The 20,884-nt window shown below is 42.5% G+C and overlaps 1 protein-coding gene across 3 annotated transcripts in view; it reads right to left on the bottom strand.

Annotated features, from left to right (window-relative positions):
* Positions 1-12,829: 12,829 nt before the first annotated feature.
* LOC143767980 (uncharacterized) overlaps positions 12,830-20,884 on the bottom strand; it is a 433,969-nt gene continuing 425,914 nt past the window's right edge. For all 3 annotated transcript variants that reach the window (XM_077256571.1, XM_077256572.1, XM_077256570.1), the window contains one exon: positions 12,830-19,980. In XM_077256571.1, the coding sequence (XP_077112686.1) occupies positions 18,659-19,980 (1,322 nt within the window). In that variant the 3' untranslated portion in view covers positions 12,830-18,658. The remainder of the gene's footprint in view (positions 19,981-20,884) is intronic.

The following is a 20,884-nucleotide window of genomic DNA, read 5'->3' on the forward strand; positions in this document are numbered from 1 at the left end:
AAATGAAACAGATTTAGCAAATGAGGCCCGCTAATCACTAGATAGCAGAAGATAGATAGGAAACTGTGCGGTCAGTAAAAAACCCTATCCAAAATATCCACGCTGAGAGTTCAAGAACCCCCGCACCAACTAACGGTGTGAAGGGAGAAACTCAGCCCCCTAGAGCTACCAGCAAGCGAGGAAATCACATATTAGCAAGCTGGACAGAACTCATCATAAACAAGAAACATATTAAACACAGATGAGCAAAAAATGAACAAACAGAAACTTAGCTTCTCTTGGAGAGACTGATAACGAATGTAGTCAGGGGAAATCAGAATAGCACTGAATACATTGACAGCAGGCAACAACTGAAAGTCCAGGTGAGCTAAATAGGGAACCAACTAGCAGATGACGAGACAGCTGATCTCAGCCACAGACCCGCAGAATGACAAAAAGAGCCACCAGAGGGAGCCCAAAGACAGCACTCACTCAGTACCACTCGTGACCACAAGAGGAAGCCCAAGAACAGAGTTCACAACAGGGAAAGGAACGATGATTCGGAGTATGTGCTTGGGTAGTCTCAGAGATATTTCATTCTGCTATTATAAGTCATTTTCCAGATTCAATACCTCAGAGCTTGCTGTGACTTGTTCTGCCATGTCCTTAGTCACACAAAGGGGCCAGCTGGCTTGCAGCTGTAGAAGATTTCACACCATTGTGTCGATAGCTTTAAAGAGCTTGAGTTAATTAAAGGTAAACAGGAAAGATCTTGGTACTATGATTGCCAGTAGATCGAAAAATATTTAGAATTGAGAGTCCTCAGTGGTTGATACCTACTGACCGACTACCACTACATTGATGATATTTTAATCATCTGGACGGAGTTTGAGCCACAGCTAAAGAAGTTCTATGAACAGTTTAATCAATTTCATCCCACCATCAACTTAACACTCAACTGCACCAGCACTGAAATTAACTTTTTGGACACCATCATTAAGCTGCAGAACAATGAAATAGAAACATCCATGCATCAGAAGCCAATTGACCATCCAACATACCCTAAATGGGGCAGTTTCCATGTAAAACACATAAAAAACTATTGTCTACAGCCAAGCCATCAGATACAATAGTATATGTTCCAACCCCATGGATAGGTATAAACACCTTGATCTCCTCAGAAAGACCTTTATGAATAAGGGCTACGATCCAAGAACAATTCAAAGCCAAAATTACAAGAGCAACTAGAATATCAAGGAATCATCTCCTACATTACAAAGCTAAAGAAGAAAATAATCAGGTGCCTCTAGTAGTTACCTACAATCCAAATCTAGAGGTGCTAAGGGTAGCTGCACGGAAATTACAACCTTTACTACAAAAAGATGCCCACTTACAATCCATTTTTCCAGGTCTAATACTACTGTGTTTTAGGCAGACCCCAAATTTAAGAAGCATCATTGTCGGAAGCTCCCTGTCCTCTCAAACAGCTGCAGGAACCTTTCCTTGCAAGCAGAAAAAAATGTAAAACCTGTCCATTTATAATGACCATGAACAAGATAAAGATCCCCAATTCACATCAGGAATAATTTGTACTTAATGTCCAACTGGGGGTCTGTATGTAGGGGAGACAGGGCAAAAACTGAGAACAAGGATGAACTCTCATCGCCACACAGTAAGAGAAAAAAAAAAAAGTATAGATGTACCTGTGGCAAAACATTTTTGTCCCCCTGATCACAGCACCATGGACAAAAGATTACTTGCATTAAAGGGTAATTTCAAATCTCAGAGACACAGAAGGGTCTGGGAGTATAAGCTAATGACAACCTTTGACACTCTCAGTATAGGAATGAATCTGTCGCATTGATTTAGGTCTTTCTATATCAATTAAGGAATTTGCTTAGACCCTGTGGGGGCATCACAACACAGAACCAGACCCCAATCAGGACAATAAAACATTCACACTCCTTATCTGTGAACTGTTCCAATATTTATGGACACAACTGTTTATCCACCTCAATGATAGCTCTGCTTCACGTCACTTGTCTTATCCATTGCATTATCTTTCTGCCGTGTTGTGTATAAATATATGTTATGATATATGATATAAATATGTGATTCTTCAGATTTTGTATTAGTCTATGCCTGATGAAGAGGCCTGAGTAGTCTCGAAAGCTTGCAATTTGTTACCATCTTTTCAGTTAGCCATTAAAAAGGTATCAACCACTGGGGACTCTCAATTCTAAATATTTCTTAAAGGTAAACAATAATCCTGGGGCATGAATGCCAAGGGTGGGGGCACATTTCAGGAGTGGAGAGACATTTACTTTGTCCCTCACACCTCCCTGCTTTACAGGGCGCTAGGAGGCATCACATTCCTGTGTTCACCTGAGCACACTACTGCAATATCTTCTTGCTGAGATAGCGTCAGCATTGCCATGGTCTCGGCCCCTATTGTGGCGAATGGAGAAGTGGTAGTGCTGGAGAACCAGGCTCCAATGCAGCAACCTCCCATTCATCCCAGAGATGGTGTACAACCAGCTGAGGGGGTTGTGGTCTGTCTCTACGATGAAGTTGTGCCTGTACAAGTATGACTGCACACGCTGCAGGGCCCACACAGTCCCAGGATCTAGCGACCATACTTTGACAGGTAAATGATTATTGTATTTTGCTAAACTTTATTGCTGGTTTGTGGGTGGTTGTTTCGGTAGCCATCGTGTTTTAGACACGGCTCTTTTTGTCACTCTGTTCACCTGTGTTTGATGTTCTTAACCCCTTCATGACCCAGCCTATTTTGACCTTAATGACCTGGCCGTTTTTTGCAATTCTGACCAGTGTCCCTTTATGAGGTAATAACTCAGGAACCACGTTAAAAGAAAAGTGAAAAAGACGGCACTAGAGACCGCACACTCTTTAGGGCTTGGATTCATTTAGAACTGATCTGCAGTGATCACGAACCTCCTGGGCATACGGTGCTCTGCACTTGTTAGCATTTAGCTGATAAAACGTCCAAGAGAAAAGAAATATGCGGCACTCACCCTTTTCTTGCTGTATGTTCGTGCTCTTTATTGGATGCGGTTAAAACAGGTTACAAACATCGGTGTTAGGACATCAGGTAAACGAGAGGGTGCGGGAGTGGAGCGTGGACAACGCTCCACTCCCGCACCCTCTCGTTTACCTGATGTCCTAACACCGATGTTTGTAACCTGTTTTAACCGCATCCAATAAAGAGCATGAACATACAGCAAGAAAAGGGTGAGTGCCGCATATTTCTTTTCTCTTGGATGTTTTATCGAATAACTCAGGAACGCTTCAACGAATCCTAGTGATTCTGAGATAGTTTTTTCGTGACATATTGGGCTTCATGTTAGTGATAAATTTAGGCCGATAATTTTTGTGTTTATTTGTGAAAAAATGGAAATTTGGCTAAAATTTTAAAAATTTCGCAATTTTCAAATTTTGAATTTTTATTCTGTTAAACGAGAGAGTTATGTGACACAAAATAATTAATAAATAACATTACCCACATGTCTAATTTACATCAGTGCAATTTTGGAAACAAAATTTTTTTTGCTAGCAAGTTATAAGGGTTAAAAGTTGACCAGCGATTTCTCATTTTTTCAGCAAAATTTACAAAACCATTATTTTAGGGACCACCTCACATTTGAAGTCAGTTTGAGGGGTCTATATGGCTGAAAATACCCAAAAGTGACACCATTCTAAAAACTGCACCCCTCAAGGTGCTCAAAACCACATTCAAGAAGTTTATTAACCCTTCAGGTGCTTTTACAGCAGCAGAAGCAACATGGAAGGAAAAAATGAACATTTAACTTTTTAGTCACAAAAATGATCTTTTAGCACCAATTTCCCAACGGTAAAAACTGGACCCCAAAAGTTATTGTACAATTTGTCCTGAGTACGCCGATACCCCATATGTGGGGGAGGGGAACTACTGTTTGGGCGCACGACGGCTTGGAAGGGAAGGAGCGCCATTTGACTTTTTCAATGAAAAATTGGCTCCAATCTTTAGCGGACACCATGTCACATTTGGAGAGCCCTTGTGTGCCTAAACATTGGAGCTCCCCCACAAGTGACCCCATTTTGGAAACTAGACCCCCCAAGGAACTTATCTAGATGCATAGTGAGCACTTTGAAACCCCAGGTGCTTCACAAATTGATCCGTAAAAATGAAAAAGTACTTTTTTTTCACAAGAAAAATCTTTTAGCCTCAATTTGTTCATTTCCACATGGGCAACAGGATAAAATGGATCCTAAAATGTGTTGGGCAATTTCTCCTGAGTACACCGATACCTCATATGTGGTTACAAACCACTGTTTGTGCACACGGCAAGGCTCGGAAGGGAAGGAGCGCCATTTGACTTTTGAATGAAAAATTAGCTCCAATCGTTAGCGGACACCATGTCGCGTTTGGAGAGCCCCTGTATGCCTAAACATTGGAGCTCCCCCACATGGGACCCCATTTTGGAAACTAGACCCCCCAAGGAACTTATCTAGATGCATAGTGAGCACTTTAAACCCCCAGGTGCTTCGCAAATTGATCCGTAACAATGAAAAAGTACTTTTTTTCACAAAAAAATTCTTTTAGCCTCAATTTGTTCATTTCCACATAGGCGACAGGATAAGATGGATTCTAAAATATATTGGGCAATTTCTCCTGAGTACACTGATACCTCACATGTGGGGGTAAACCACTGTTTGGGCACACGGCCGGGCTTGGAAGGGAAGGAGTGCCATATGACTTTTTGAATGAAAAATTAGCTCCAATCGTTAGCGGACACCATGTCGCATTTGGAGTGCCCCTGTGTGCCTAAACATTGGAGCTCCCCCACGTGACCCCATTTTGGAAACTAGACCTCCCATGGAACTAACCTAGATGTTCGGTGACCACTTTAAACCCCCAAGTGCTTCACAGAAGTTTATAACGCAGAGCCATGAAAATAAAAAATCATTTTTCTTTCCTCAAAAATTATTTTTTAACCCACAATTTATATTTACAAGAGTAACAGCAGAAATTTAACCCCAAAAGTTGTTGTCCAGTTTTTGCTGTGTACGCTGATACCCCATATGTGGGGGGGGAACCACTGTTTGGGCACACGTCGGGGCTCAGAAGGGAAGTAGTGACGTTTTGGAATGCAGACTTTGATTGAATGGTCTGCGGGCATCATGTTACATTTGCAGAGCCACTGATGTGCCTAAACAGTAGAAACCCCCCACAATTGACCCCATTTTTGAAACTAGACCCCCCAAGGAACTTATCTAGATATGTGGTGAGCACTTTGAACCCCCAAGTGCTTCACAGAAGTTTACAACGCAAAGCCATGAAAATAAAAAAAATAATTTTTCTTTCCTCAAAATGATGTTTTAGCAAGCAATTTTTTATTTTCACAAGGGTAACAGCAGAAATTGGACCCCAATAGTTGTTGCCCAGTTTGTCCAGAGTATGCTGGTACCCCATATGTGGGGGTAAACCACTGTTTGGGCGCACTTCAGGGCTCGGAAGGGAGGGAGCACCATTTGACTTTTTGAACGCAAGATTGGCTGGAATCAATGGTGGTGCCATGTTGCGTTTGGAGACCCCTGATGTGCCTAAACAGTGGAAACCCCTCAATTCTAACTCCAACACTAACCCCAACAGACCCCTAACCCTAATCTCAACTCTAGCCATAACCCTAATCACAACCCTAACCCCAACACACCCCTAACCACAGCCCTAACCCCAACACACCCCTAACCCTAATCCCAACCCTAACCATAATCCTAACCCTAATCCAAACCCTAACCCCAACACACCCCTAACCACAACCCTAACCCCAACACACCCCTAACCCTAACCTCAAGCCTAATCTTAACCCTATTTCCAACCCTAGCCCTAATTCCAACCCTAACTCTAATTCCAACCCTAACCCTAAGGCTATGTGCCCACGTTGCGGATTCGTGTGAGATTTTTCCGCACCATTTTTGAAAAATCCGCAGGTAAAAGGCACTGCGTTTTACCTGTGGATTTACCGCGGATTTCCAGTGTTTTTTGTGCGGATTTCACCTGCGGATTCCTATTGAGGAACAGGTGTAAAACGCTGCGGAATCCGCACAAAGAATTGACATGCTGCGGAAAATACAACACAGCGTTCCCGCATTGTATTTTCCGCACCATGGGCACAGCGGATTTGGTTTTCCATAGGTTTACATGGAACTGTAAAGCTGATGGAAAACTGCCAAATCCACACCGTGTGCACTGTTGTGATCCTAATGGCAAAAGGATCTCAGGGTCTAAAGCTAAATCTGCAAACATAAAACTAGCTCTTAGGGAGGTGGTAACTGAGCTGACCACATACCTGATCCTAGCCCACAAATAATAGCAGCCGGGGAACGTGCCTACGTTGGTTCTAGACGTCTCGCGCCAGCCGGAGATCTAACTAACCCTTTCAGAGGAAATACAGACCTCGCTTTCCTCAAGAGAAAGGTACCCCAAAGTAGATACAAGCCCCCAACAAATAATAACGGTGAGGTAAGAGGAAAGGACAAACGCAGGTATGAACTAGATTCAGCAAAGAGAGGCCCACTAACTAATAGCAGAAATATAGAAAGCAGACTTATGTGGTCAGCGAAAAACCCTGCCAAAATATCCACGCTGTATATCCAAGAACCCCCGTACCGACTAACGGTACGGGGGGAGAATATTAGCACCCCAAGAGCTTCCAGCAAAATCAGGAATCACATTATGAACAAGCTGGACAAAAAACAATATAATATAAACAAACAAAAAACAAGAAAGCAGGACTTCGCTTATGTTGCAAAAATCAGGACCAGCAGACAAGAGCAAACAGACTAGGTCTGATTACATGGATGCCAGGCACTGAACTAAGATTCCAGGAAGCTTAAATAGAAACACCCAGAGTCTTAACGAACAGGTGGCTACCAAACTGAGGAAAGAGAATCCAAGAGCCATACCGCGAGTGACCACAAGAGGGAGCCCAAAAGTATAGTTCATAACAGTGCACATAGCCTAATTCTAAGGGTATGTGCACACGATGCGGAAAACGCTAGGGATCCACAGCGTTTCCACCGATGCGGGTCCGCAGCAGTTTCCCATGAGTTTACAAAAAACGCTGCGCACATGCTGCGGAAAAATCTGCGCGGAAACGCAGCGGTTTACATTCCGCACATTTCACTTCTTTCTGCGGATTCCGCAGCGGTTTTACAACTGCTCCAATAGAAAACCGCAGTGAAATCCACAGAAAAACCGCGATAAATCCGCAGCAGTTTTGCACTGCGGATTTATAAAAATCGCTGCGGAAAAATCCGCAGGAGACCAGAATACGTGTGCACATTCCCAACCCTAACCCTAGTTTTAACTGTAGTGGAAAAATTCTTTATTTTATTATTGTTCCTAACTATGGGGGTTGTTGTGAACTCTGTTTTTGGACTCCCTCCTGTGGTCGTGAGTGGTACTGTGTGAGTTCTATCTTTGGGCTCCCTCTGGTGGCTCTTTTGTTATTCTGCGGGTCTGTGGCTGGGATCAGCTGCCTCGTCACCTGCTATTCAGGTTTGTTATTTAACTCACCTGGAACTTCACTTTTTGCCTGCTGTCGTTGTATTCAGTGCTGGTTTTGAGTTGCCTAAGTTGCCTTCCTCCTCTGATTTGGTTCTGCTGTTTTTTCAGAATGTGGTTCGTTTGCATGCCATCCCTGAAAACATTGTGTCTGACAGAGGATCCCAGTTTGTGTCCAGATTTTGGCGTTCCTTTTGTGCTAAGATGGGCATTGATTTATCTTTTTCGTCGGCCTTCCATCCTCAGACGAATGGTCAAATGAAGCGAACTAATCAGACCTTAGAAACTTATTTGAGATGTTTTGTTTCTGCTGATCAGGATGACTGGGTGACTTTTTTGCCATTGGCCGAGTTTGCCCTTAATAATCGGGCTAGTTCTGCTACTTTGGTTTCGCCTTTTTTTTTGTAATTCTGGTTTTCATCCTCGTTTTTCCTCGGGTCAGGTGGAGCCTTCTGACTGTCCTGGGGTAGATTCTGTGGTGGATAGGTTGCAGCAGATTTGGAACCATGTGGTGGACAATTTGACGTTGTCACAAGAGAAGGCTCAGCGCTTTGCCAACCGCCGTCGCTGTGTGGGTCCCCGACTTCATGTGGGGAATTTGGTGTGGTTGTCTTCTCGTTATGTTCCTATGAAGGTTTCTTCTCCTAAGTTTAAGCCTCGTTTCATCAGTCCTTATAAAATTTTGGAAATCCTCAACCCTGTGTCATTTCGTTTGGACCTACCAGCATCATTTGCCATTCATAATGTGCTCCATAGGTCTTTGTTGCGGAGGTATGTGGTGCCTGTGGTTCCTTCGGTTGATCCTCCTGCCCCGGTGCTGGTTGAGGGAGAATTAGAGTACGTGGTGAAGATCTTGGATTCTCGTATTTCAAGACGGAGGCTTCAGTACTTGGTTAAGTGGAAGGGCTATGGTCAGGAGGATAATTCCTGGGTTGTCGCCTCTGATGTTCATGCGGCAGATTTGGTTCGTGCCTTTCATGTGGCTCATCCTGATCGCCCTGGGGGTTCTGGTGAGGGGGGGGTACTGTTGTGAACTCTGTTTTTGGACTCTTTCCTGTGGTCGTGAGTGGTACTGTGTGAGTTCTATCTTTGGGCTCCCTCTGGTGGCTCTTTTGTTATTCTGCGGGTCTGTGGCTGGGATCAGCTGCCTCGTCACCTGCTATTCAGGTTTGTTATTTAACTCACCTGGAACTTCACTTTTTGCCTGCTGTCGTTGTATTCAGTGCTGGTTTTGAGTTCTCCTGTCTTCATTCGGGATCTGGCTCTCCAAGAGAAGCTAAATTTTTGCTAGTTCACTTAACCTCATCTTTGTTCAATATGTTTTCTCAGTATATGATGAGTTCAGTCCAGCGTGCTAATATGTGACATTTTCGCTTGCTGGTAGCTCTGGGGTGCTGAGGTGCTCCCCTCACATCGTTAGTTGGTGTGGGGGTTCTTGCATCCTCTGCGTGGATATTTTTGGATAGGGTTTTTTTACTGACCGCATAGATTCTTTGCTGTCCTCTTTCTATCTAGTGATTAGCGGGCCTCCTTTGCTGAACCTGTTTTCATTACTGCGTTTGTGCTTTCTTCTTTGCTCACCGTTATTATTTGTGGGGGGCTGTTCTAAACTTTGGGGTTATTTCTCTGAGGCAAGTGAGGCTTTTATTTCTCTCTAGGGGTAGCCAGTTTCTCAGGCTGTGAAGATACGTCTAGGATTTCTAGGTACGTTCCACGGCTGCCTTTAGTGTGTGCGGTTAGGATCAGGTTTGCGGTCAGTCCAGTTACCACATCCCCAGAGATCGTCCTATGTGCTCTTACTTAGCTGGTCAGATTTGTGATCCTATGCCACTGAGGATCATAACAGGGGGTGATAAAGGGGGGGGGGTTCATTTACTTTTTTTTTTTACTTTGATCACTGTGATAAATCACAGTGATCAAAATGTACATGGAACGAATCTGCCGGCCGATTCGGCGGGCGCACTGCGCATGCGACCGCCATTTTGGAAGATGGCGGCGTCCATGGAGAAGACGGACACCGGGAGCCTCGGTAAGTATAAGGGGGGAGATCGGGGCATGGGGGGGTGGCATAGGAGCAGGGGGGAGCGGACAGGAGAGCAGAGCACAGGACAGAGGGGAGCGGACCACAGATCGGTGGCTTGGGGCGGGCGATCGGTGGGGTGGGGGCACATTAGTGTTTCCAGCCATGGCCGATGATATTGCAGCATCGGCCATGGCTGGATTGTAATATTTCACCAGTTTTTTAGGTGAAATATTACAATTCGCTGATTGGCAGTTTCACTTTCAACAGCCAATCAGAGCGATCGTAGCCATGGGGGGGTGAAGCCACCCCCTCTGGGCTGTACTACCACTCCCCCTGTCCCTGCAGATCTGGTGAAATTGGAGTTAACCCTTTCACCCGATCTGCAGGGACGCGATCTTTCCATGACGCCACATAGGCATCATGGGTCGGATTGGCACCGACTTTCATGATGCCTACGTGGTGTCATGGGTCGGGAAGGGGTTAATAAAGTTATATATTTTTTATACCATTTTCGACCTAGTATCATCCTTTCAGTGTTTACTTTAAAAAAAACGCTAGTCAGATAAATGAGCCCAAGATTGATCCTCACCCATAATGGTCGCAGTTTGGAATTAGACTGCCAGCCCCTCTTCCACACTGTGACCAATATGGGTGAGAATCAATCTTGGGCTAATTGATCTGACTAGAGGTTTTTTTAAGACATATATATACTTCATTAGGGTATGTGTCCACATTCAGGATTGCATCAGGATTTGGTCAGGATTTTTCATCAGTATTTGTAAGCCAAAACCAGGAGCAGAACAATTAGAGGAAAAGTATAACAGAAACATATGCTCCACTTTTGCATTTATCACCCACTCCAGGTTTTGGCTTACAAATACTGATGAAAAATCCTGACCAAATCCTGATGCAATCCTGAACGTGGACACATACCCTTATACGGCTTATTAGCCTTAAGAAACTTGAATCCTCTGGTTGGATTTTACTTTATCGGCGTTATTTATTTAATAAATGTTTTATGGTATTTTGTAGACAGTAGTTTTTCGAATTTTGCATGTAATTAGGAGTTCATGTCAATATTTCCAGATTTTGTACGATACTTTTATTGCTCTGATCTATATATTTACATTGTGCTTTGTGTATAATTGCATAACTTTCTTGTGGAAATATGGGTTAATGAATACAGCACTTTTATCTAACAGTACTTATATGCACAACTAACTTTTACAATTAAACTAATGTGAATAGGCACAAGGTCTACAGCATTTTAATCCTGTTCCCTTCCCCCTTTTATCCACACTGCCCACAGATCATTCTATAAGTTATACTATCTTATGGGTCCTCTTTGTACTGACTAGTGTGAACAGGTACAAGGCCCAAAGCTAGCTCACACTGTTCGCCAGTCAATTTTCAATTTTACCAAGGAGTATCAGCGCGAATATTCATAATACTTTAGTTCTACGGTAATTGTCTTATTCGCTGCAGATAAAACCTTAACACTTGTGCCACTATTTTCATTTTATACTTCTAAATAACACATAGAACAGTACTAGCAAAATACCCAAGATGGTGCAAATTACAATCTCACCCATTGACTCGCTGGGATAAGAGCAGCTGTGACTTCAGAGCTTCCAGGGCCAACTACGTCGACCACTCCCTCGGACAGAGAGGAGGTAACGACAAGCCTAGGAAGCTGACAGTCCATTGAGGTACAAGGCCAGGTGCCGGGAAGGTCACAACCTGGCTTCTCCGAACATCTCCATGGAGCCAGGTGACCGGTGAGTCTCACTCCTGGCTTTCACAAATGTATCCATGGGCCTCCAGTGACCGGTGGGTCCAAATCCTGACTACCCCAAAGGTATTCATGGGTTCAGTGATGGTCAATTAAGCAGATGTATGTTCTTTCAGCTGGGGCCTGGCTGGTATCCTGTAGAATGTCAGATCTGTGTCACTCGTGATAGAGCCACAATCTGGCAGCTATCCTGTAAAGTGTTCCTGGCTGTGGTTATGTAAAGAGTCTCTGGTCCTTTGGATCTCTTGGCTGTCTGGATGCATATTGTTAGAGGCATATCCCACTTATATAGCTCATAATTGTTGTCTTTCAAGCCAGCATCCAGAGGTCAAGAGGAAGACGTGATGAGGTTAACTCGTATCGTTTGACAATTTAATCTATTTGCATAGTTCTTATTCCTTTGTTTTACAAGTCAACAAGCCACAAGACCCACACAACGGTCATTCAATAAATAAAGCAAACATCCATTGTTCAATTACCCTGCATCAGTGTCTTGCAAAGAAAGCAGACAATAATTTGTAGGAGCTGATGTAAGAGGCAAACACTAGCCATTTAAAATGATCAAAAATCAAAGTTTTAGACTCATGACAACAGTGTATGTTTTTTGACCAACTGAAGAACAAATGCATAAATTAAAAAGTTGTCATATAGATAACAGTCTATTCCTCCTGGCTTAAGGCCCCGTCTCACATAGCGAGATCGCTAGCGAGATCGCTGCTGAGTCACAAGTTTTGTGACGCAACAGCGACCTCCATAGCGATCTCGCTATGTGTGACACGTACCAGCGATCAGGCCCCTGCTGCGAGATCGCTGGTCGTGTCAGAATGGCCTGGACCTTTTTTTGGTCGTTGAGGCCCCGCTGACATCGCTGAATCGGTGTGTGTGACACCGATCCAGCGATGTCTTCACTGGTAACCAGGGTAAACATCGGGTTACTAAGCGCAGGGCCGCGCTTAGTAACCCGATGTTTACCCTGGTTACCAAAAAAAACAAACAGTACATACTCGCCTTTCGGTGTCCCTTGCCGTCTGCTTCCTGCTCTCACTGACTCCCGGCCGTACAGTGAGAAGTGAGAGCACAGCAGTGACGTCACCGCTGCGCTCTGCTCTCACAGTACGGCACTCAGTCAGAGCAGGAAGCAGACGGCCAGGGACCTGGACACCGAAAGGCGAGTATGTACTGTTTGTTTTTTTTGGTAACCAGGGTAAACATCGGGTTACTAAGCGCGGCCCTGCGCTTAGTAACCCGATGTTTACCCTGGTTACCCGGGTGCTGCAGGGGGACTTCGGCATCGTTGAAGACAGTTTCAACGATGCCGAAGTCGTTCCCCTGATCGTTGGTCGCTGGGGAGAGCGGTCTGTGTGACAGCTCCCCAGCGACCACACAGCGACTTACCAACGATCACGGCCAGGTCATATCGCTGGTCGTGATCGTTGGTAAATCGCTTAGTGAGACGGGGCCTTTACTGAAAATAGAGATCTGGTTAATTAAATTAAAATGCTGTGTCATCACACCCTCATTTACATTTTTGCTAGACCATGCACTTAGTGCATAGACTTTTAGAGTCTAGGAGTCCCACTGCCTAACAATTTTAAAAGAATGTTTATGAGACCCTCCTTTATGCTTAATACAGGGTGTATCAGAGTCCCTCTTCCTTCAAATGTTTGGAAGTTCTTGCATTGTCAGCATAGGATTTGTGATTTTCAGAGTCCCTTCATAAATTAAACAGGATGTGTCTCACTTTGTCACACACATGTCCAGATAAGGTATTAAAATATTAAAATAACATTTACAATGAATGTTGCATTTTTCCATTTTCTCATTGCTTTCAATGGTGAAAAAAACAAAGAGGCTAGGTGTAAACACAAACTAAGGGGTGAAGGAAGTTTATTTGTTCCCTTTTTTTAAATTGCCTTATATACAAGAACGAATGTTTTTACTTGTAAAACACATTATATTTTCTTAATGCAAATACTGAACCAGCAAATCACAATGGCGCTAGTCACAATGTGCCTGAAGCCAAAGCAGCAGGCAATCCGACAGGTGTGGTGTGTAAAACTGCCTTAAAACCGATAAATAAATGAACAGTAAAAGATTGCTGCGCTGAGAGGCTCTTACAGGTGCACGTGTGGTCCTGTAAAGAATGGTCGGACTTGCGTGGTAGTTTCCTGCCCAATGTCCACTTGTATCAGATGCAGGAGCGTCCTCCCAGAGCTGCAACACCCCGTGAAAACGCTGGTGTTCACAGCAGTTAGCCTCAGCTGATGGAGCCATTGTAGGAGTAGCGTGGTGAGCGGGGGGTGTGACTGAACGGTGACGTCACCTGTCCGTTAATGATGGACGCGTGTAGGGGCCAATCCCCCTGTACATTTTATTTTCGGTTTTGGATGTTTTGTTGTCACTCCTTAAAGGTGGCGTAATACTCCGACAACATTGATACCAAAAGCGACCTGAGAGTCAGAGATGCATCCAGCCATCTTCCCGATGCGGTTCTCATTCCAATTTAGGGCAGTTTTCATCCATTTCAGCAATTTTCCTGCCCCCTCAGTCTTCCTGGAAAAGTCTGCTGAGCATGCGACCTGTTGACTCGAGCGAGCACTAAAATACTTGAGTGCTTGATATTTATCGCTAATAATGACTGCTATCTGTGTGGGATTTTTGATGTTTAAAAGGGTTGTCAACTACTTGGACAACCCCTTCTTCTTCTGGTTCATGCAGCTTTACATGAACACCCGAGCCTTACACTATGGCTGGTCCAAATAACTAAAGCAATTGTTACCATCCACCTCTCGTGTCTCCCCATTTTCCTCATAGATTGTAAGCTCGCGAGCAGGGCCCTCATTCCTCCTGGTATCGATTTCAAACTGTGATTTGTTATGCTGTAATGTCTATTGTCTGTACAAGTCCCCTCTATAATCTGTAAAGCGCTTCGAAATATGTTGGGGTTATATAAATAAAATTATTATTATTATTCCTCATGATTGGTCTATTTAACCCCTTAAGAACCAGGGTTATTTCCGTTTTTGAGTTTCCATTTTTTGCTCCCCTTCACACAGCCATAGCTTTTTTATTTTTCCGTCAATATGGCCATGTGAGGGCTTGTATTTTGCAGGACAAGTTTTACTTTTGAAAGACACCATTTATTTTACCATACCATGTAAGAAAAAAAGGGAAAAAAAATCCAAATGCGGTGAAATTGCAAGAAAAGTGCAATTCCACAACAGTTTTATTTTAACCATGTTCACTAAATTCTAAAACTGACCTGACATCACACTGTGTTCCAAATTATTATGCAAATTGGATTTTTAAGTGTGATTAAAATTTGTTTTGTTTTTCAAATAAACTCGTGGATGGTATTGTGTCTCAAGGCTCAATAGATCACTGAAATCAATCTGAAACAGGTGGGATAATTAGTTTTCCAGGTGATTCTAATTAAAGGAAAACTACTTAAAAATGATGTTCCACATTATTAAGCAGGTCACAGTTTTCAAGTAACATGGGAAAGAAAAAGGATCTCTCTGCTGCTGAAAAGCATCAAATAGTGCAATGCCTTGGTGAAGGGATGAAAACATTAGAAATTTCCCAAAAACTTAAGCGTGATGATCCTACTGTTAAGAGATTTGTGGCTGTATCTGAGCACAGATGTGTTTGTGCTGATAAAGGCATAATGAGGAAGATTTCTGCCAGGCAAGTTCATTGGATTAAGAGAGCAGCTGCTAAAAAGCCATTACAAAGCAGCAAACAGTTATTTGAAGCTACTGTTGCCTCTGGAGTCCCACAAACCTCAAGGTGTAGGATCCTTCAAAGGCTTGCTGTGGTGCATAAACCTACTTTTCGGCCTCCCTTAAACAGTGTTCACAAGCAGAAATGGTTGCATTGGGCCCACACATACATGAAGACTAATTTCCAAACATTCTTGTTTACTGATAAGTGTTAAGCAACCTTGGCTGGTCCAATTGGATGGAGTAGTGGATGGTTGGTGGATGGCCACCATTTCCCAACAAGGCTGCAACAACAGCAAGGAGGTGGAAGAGTCATGTTTTGGGCCGGAATCATGGAGAAACAGCCGGTAGGGCCCTTTAAGGTTCCTGAAGGTGTGAAAATGACCTCTGCAAAGTATATAGAGTTTCTGACTTACAACTTTCCTCCATGGTATAAAAAGCAGAAATGTGCCTTCAGGAGCAAAATCATCTTCATGCATGACAATGCACCATCTCATGCTGCAAAGAATACCTCTGAATCATTGGCTGCTATGGGCATAAAAGGAGATAAACTCATGGTGTGGCCACCATCTTCCCCTGACCACAACCCTATAGAGAACCTTTGGAGTATCAATCGAAAAAGACCAGAAGCAAGTACCAATGGAATCCTAGACTACAAAACCAAACCAAAACACAAGGATTCCTAAAATATAACTTTTAATATATAAAGTTAAAATGACAAAGTTCTAAAATTGAGGACAATACAGTGAAATTAAATAACCAACAGGCGAACTAACTGACCCCTATCAAATACCCTACTCCTGTCCACTACCTATTTGCGGAGGTAGGCACCCTAAGTTACTGCGGTTGGCGCCCCCGCTCCACGAAGACTGGCCCTGTTTACCTTTGAGGGACGATAGGGCATTTGTAGGGCAGTATCACAAATACAAATAGCCCCCAAAAAACAAAAGTAATATAAAAAATTTGCAAAAATAATTTGTATAAATAATAAGAAAAAAATAGAAAAAGCAAACTAAGCAAAAAAACTCAAAAAATGGTTTTATAGCCAACAGGCTGTAGACCCTTAATAGGGTATTCATATACAGTATATTATTTTATGGGGTATAAAAAAGGGGAAAGTATTATTATCCACTTTACACAAGACAGCTCATTTAAAAAGAGCCACTCAGATCACAATGATGCCATCATAGACTTATCCCATTAAATTCATAAAGTGGAAACCGTTGTGTGGCCCAAGATGTATACCCCTCTCACTCAAGAAGAATTTGACAGCTCTCAAGCCATCTTGATGTCTGATGCTGCTATAAAGTGCTTCGACATCAATCGAGGCAATAATCGTGTCATCAATTGTGATACCCTCCAATATTGTAAGGAGGTCACCTGTATCCCTGATGTAAGAGGGTTTCCACTCTATGAAATGACTCTATTATAGCCAGTGTATTAAGGTGGGCTCTGTGTATCCAGCTTCTGCTGACTTCACCATTGGGTGAGAATTATATATTGACATTACTGTCATTTGAGAGGTTCCCCATAACTGAGTCTCGTGCATAAATGGGACATTAATATTTTCCTTTTCTGTCGGCCCCAAAAAAAGGATATATTCTGTTGTAGTACCCTATCAAGGGCATCCAGGCTGTTGGTTACTAAACTATTTCTCAGTTTTTTTGTTTAGTTTGTTTTTATTTTTTTCTTCTATTATGTTTTTCATACAGTTTTTTGCTAATTTTTTATAATATGTTTGTTTTTGGATAAATTCGCAGGCCATTGTAACTACAGATGTGGCATTTGGGGTTTCCACTTTATGAATTTAATGGGATAAGTCTATGATGGCATCATTGTGATCTGAGTGGCTCTTTTTAATTGAGCTGTCTTGTGTAAAGGGGATAATACTTCCCCCTTTTTTATACCCCATAAAATAATATACTGTATATGAATACCCTATTAAGGGTCTACAGCCTGTTGGCTATAAAACCATTTTTTGAGTTTTTTTGCTTAGTTTGCTTTTTCTAATTATTTCTTATTATTTATACAAATTATTTTAGCTAATTTTTTATAGTACTTTTGTTTTTTTGGGGCTATTTGTATTTGTGACACTACCTTTGAGGGATGATAGGGCATTTGTAGGGCCAACAGGGCCAGTCTTCGTGGAGCGGGGGCGCCAACCGCAGTAACTTAGGGTGCCTACCTCCGCAAATAGGTAGTGGACAGGAGTAGGGTATTTGATAGGGGTCAGTTAGTTCCCCTGTTGGTTATTTAATTTCACTGTATTGTCCTCAATTTTAGAACTTTGTCATTTTAACTTTATATATTAAAAGTTATATTTTAGGAATCCTTGTGTTTTGGTTTGGTTTTGGAGTATCATCAATCAAAAGATCTATGAGGGTGGGAGGTAGTTCACATCAAAACAGCAGCTATGGGAGGCTATTCCGACTTCATGCAAAGAAATACAAGCAGAAACTCAATGGATGCAGGAATTGTGAAGGTGATATCAAAGAAGGGTTCCTATGGTAACATGTAACTTGGCCTGTTAGGATGTTTTGGAGTTAAATAGCTTTATGTTCAGTGAATGTGACTTCCTAATGCTGCAAATTCCACAAATGAGCATTTTCAGTTCTTTAAAACATATCAAATGTTTAGAAATTCTACTGTGCCTAATAATTTGGAACAGTGCATTTTAAGTTTTTATTCATTTTGGAGATTATACTGTTATCATTGGGAGGTTTATTCAATAAAATTCGATGTATACTCTAACGGGTGATTACTTTTATTAGACTGACTGTCATTTGCACCAACCATTTAGGAAAATAAGAGAAAAATGTAATTTGCATAATAATTTGGAACATAGTGTATGATTCTCCAGGTCATTACAAGCTCACAGACACTAAAATTTTTTATTTAAGTGGTGAAAAAAATTCCAAAGTTTGTAAAAAAAAAAAAAAGTTGCCATTTTCCAAAACCCATAGTGTCTCCATTTTTCAGGACCTGGGGCTGGATGAGTGCTTATTTTTTGCGCACTGGTCTGACGTTTTTATTGTTACCATTTTGGTGTAGATACGATCTTTTGATTGCCCGTTAATGCATTATTTTGCAATGTTGCAGTGACCAAAAAAACAAATTCTGGCGTTTCAATTTTTTTCTCGCTACACCGTTTACTGATTGGATAAATTATTTTTATATATTGATAGAGCAGGCGATTCTGAATGCGGTGTGTATATTTGTTTTTTTTAATTTTATTATTATTTTTTTTTTTTTTTTTTAATGGAGCAAGAGGGGATGATTTGAACTTTTATATTTTTGTATTTTATTTTTAAAAATATTTTTTTTTTACTATCTACTTGCTTCAATAGTCCCCATGGGAGACTAGAAGCTGCACTTGTCTGATTGCTTCTGCAGCCCTGTTCTATGTAGCAGATATGCTCACTTGCCATGAGCGCAGACCGCTGGGCGATGCTCATAGCTATATGACTATGACAACCACAGGAGTCTCATGCCAACCCACGGTCATGTGGGAGGGACTATCCTTCATTGGACGTTAAGGGGTTAAAATAAAAATATTTATATAGTCACCTCACGTGCTAGATTGGCTTCTCACCTGTGTGGGTTCTCTGGTGCAGAACCAAATGTGATTTCTGGATAAAATATTTTCCACATTCTGAACAGGAAAAAGGCTTCTCCCCTGTGTGGAGTCTCTGGTGTCTAACAAGATCTGATTTAGCCACAAAACATTTTCCACATTCTGAACAGAAAAAAGGCTTCTCCCCTGTGTGGGTTTTCTGGTGCATAACCAAATATGATTTCTGGTTAAAACATTTTCCACATTCTGAACAGGAAAAAGGCTTCTCCCCTGTGTGGAGTCTCTGGTGTCTAACAAGAACTGAATCCGTCACAAAACATTTTCCACATTCTGAACAGAAAAAAGGCTTCTCCCCTGTGTGGGTTCTCTGGTGTTTATCAAGATCAGATTTCCGGATAAAACATTTCCCACACTCTGAACAGGAAAAAGGCTTCTGCCCTGTGTGAATTCTCTGGTGCCTAACCAAATATGAATTCTGGTTAAAATATTTTCCACATTCTGAACAGGAAAAAGGCTTCTGCCCTGTGTGAATTCTCTGGTGCCTAACCAAATATGAATTCTGGTTAAAATATTTTCCACATTCTGAACAGGAAAAAGTCTTCTCACCTGTGTGGAGTCTCTGGTGTTTTATAAGATCTGATTCCGTCACAAAACATTTTCTACATTCTGAACAGAAAAAAGGCTTCTCCCCTGTGTGGGTTCTCTGGTGTTTATCAAGATCAAATTTCTGGATAAAACATTTTCCACATTCTGAACAGGAAAAAGGCTTCTGCCCTGTGTGAATTCTCTGGTGCCTAACCAAATGTGATTTCCAGTTAAAACATTTTCCACATTCTGAACATGAAAAAGGATTCTCCCCTGTGTGAGTTCTATAGTGTCTATCAAGATACACTTTCACATTAAAACATTTTCCACATTCTGAACATGAAAAAGGCTTCTCCCCTGTGTGGTTTCTCTGGTGGCTATCAAGATGCACTTTCTGGATAAAGCATTTCCCACATTCTGAACAGGAAAAAGGCTTTTCTCCTGTGTGGATTCTTTGGTGTCGATCAAGATGATGCTTCCAGTTAAAACATTTCCCACATTCTGAACATGAAAAGGACTTCCTTGCTTTAGGAGCAGTTTGTTTTTTATTGCCTCTTTTGGGTCTTTGATTTTCCTTAGTAGTCGGTACTGAATCAGGTGACAGATCTTTGCTGTGAAGGGATGATTGTATATCTGGAGTAATGGCATTCACTTCAATTGTATCCTGTGAGATCTCAAAATCATCTGATTTTAAAATTGAAGATGTCAGCTGTCCTTCTGATCTCCTGGTACAGTCATCTGTCAAGAATAAAACCAATTATTTTTCAATAAAATATCCTTGAACTTTATATTTTTGGACATTTCTCCTAAAACTGTCTGTAAAAATGGTAAGTTGATGTATATACTTGAGTACAAAGTATACAAGGATAGGGATGGGGCCGTGCATACAAGGATAGGGATGGAGCCGTGCATACATGGATAGGGATGGGGCCGTGCATACAAGGATAGGGATGGGGCCGTGCGTACAAGGATAGGGATGGGGCCGTGCGTACAAAGATAGGGATGGGGCCGTGCATACAAGGATAGGGATGGGGCCGTGCATACAAGGATAGGGATGGGGCCGTGCATACAAGGATAGGGATGGGGTTCTGCATACAAGGATAGGGATGGGGTTCTGCATACAAGGATAGGGATGGAGCCGTGCATACAAGGATAGGGAATGAGAAATGCATACAAGGATAAGGATGGAGCCGTGCATACTAGGATAGGGATGGAGCCGTGCATACAAGGATAGGGATGGGGCCGTGCATACAAGGATAGGGATGGGGCCGTGCATACAAGGATAGGGATGGGGCCGTGCATACAAGGATAGGGATGGGGCCGTGCATACAAGGATAGGGATGGGGCCGTGCATACAAGGATAGGGATGGGGCCGTGCATACAAGGATAGGGATGGGGTTCTGCATACAAGGATAGGGATGGGGTTCTGCATACAAGGATAGGGATGGAGCCGTGCATACAAGGATAGGGAATGAGAAATGCATACAAGGATAAGGATGGAGCCGTGCATACTAGGATAGGGATGGAGCCGTGCGTACAAGGATAGGGATGGGGCCGTGCGTACAAGGATAGGGATGGGGCCGTGCGTACAAGGATAGGGATGGGGCCGTGCATACAAGGATAGGGATGGGGCCGTGCATAC

The sequence above is a fragment of the Ranitomeya variabilis genome, chromosome 4 (genome assembly GCF_051348905.1).
Source record: "Ranitomeya variabilis isolate aRanVar5 chromosome 4, aRanVar5.hap1, whole genome shotgun sequence".
In the NCBI taxonomy this organism is placed as follows: Eukaryota; Metazoa; Chordata; class Amphibia; order Anura; family Dendrobatidae; genus Ranitomeya; species Ranitomeya variabilis.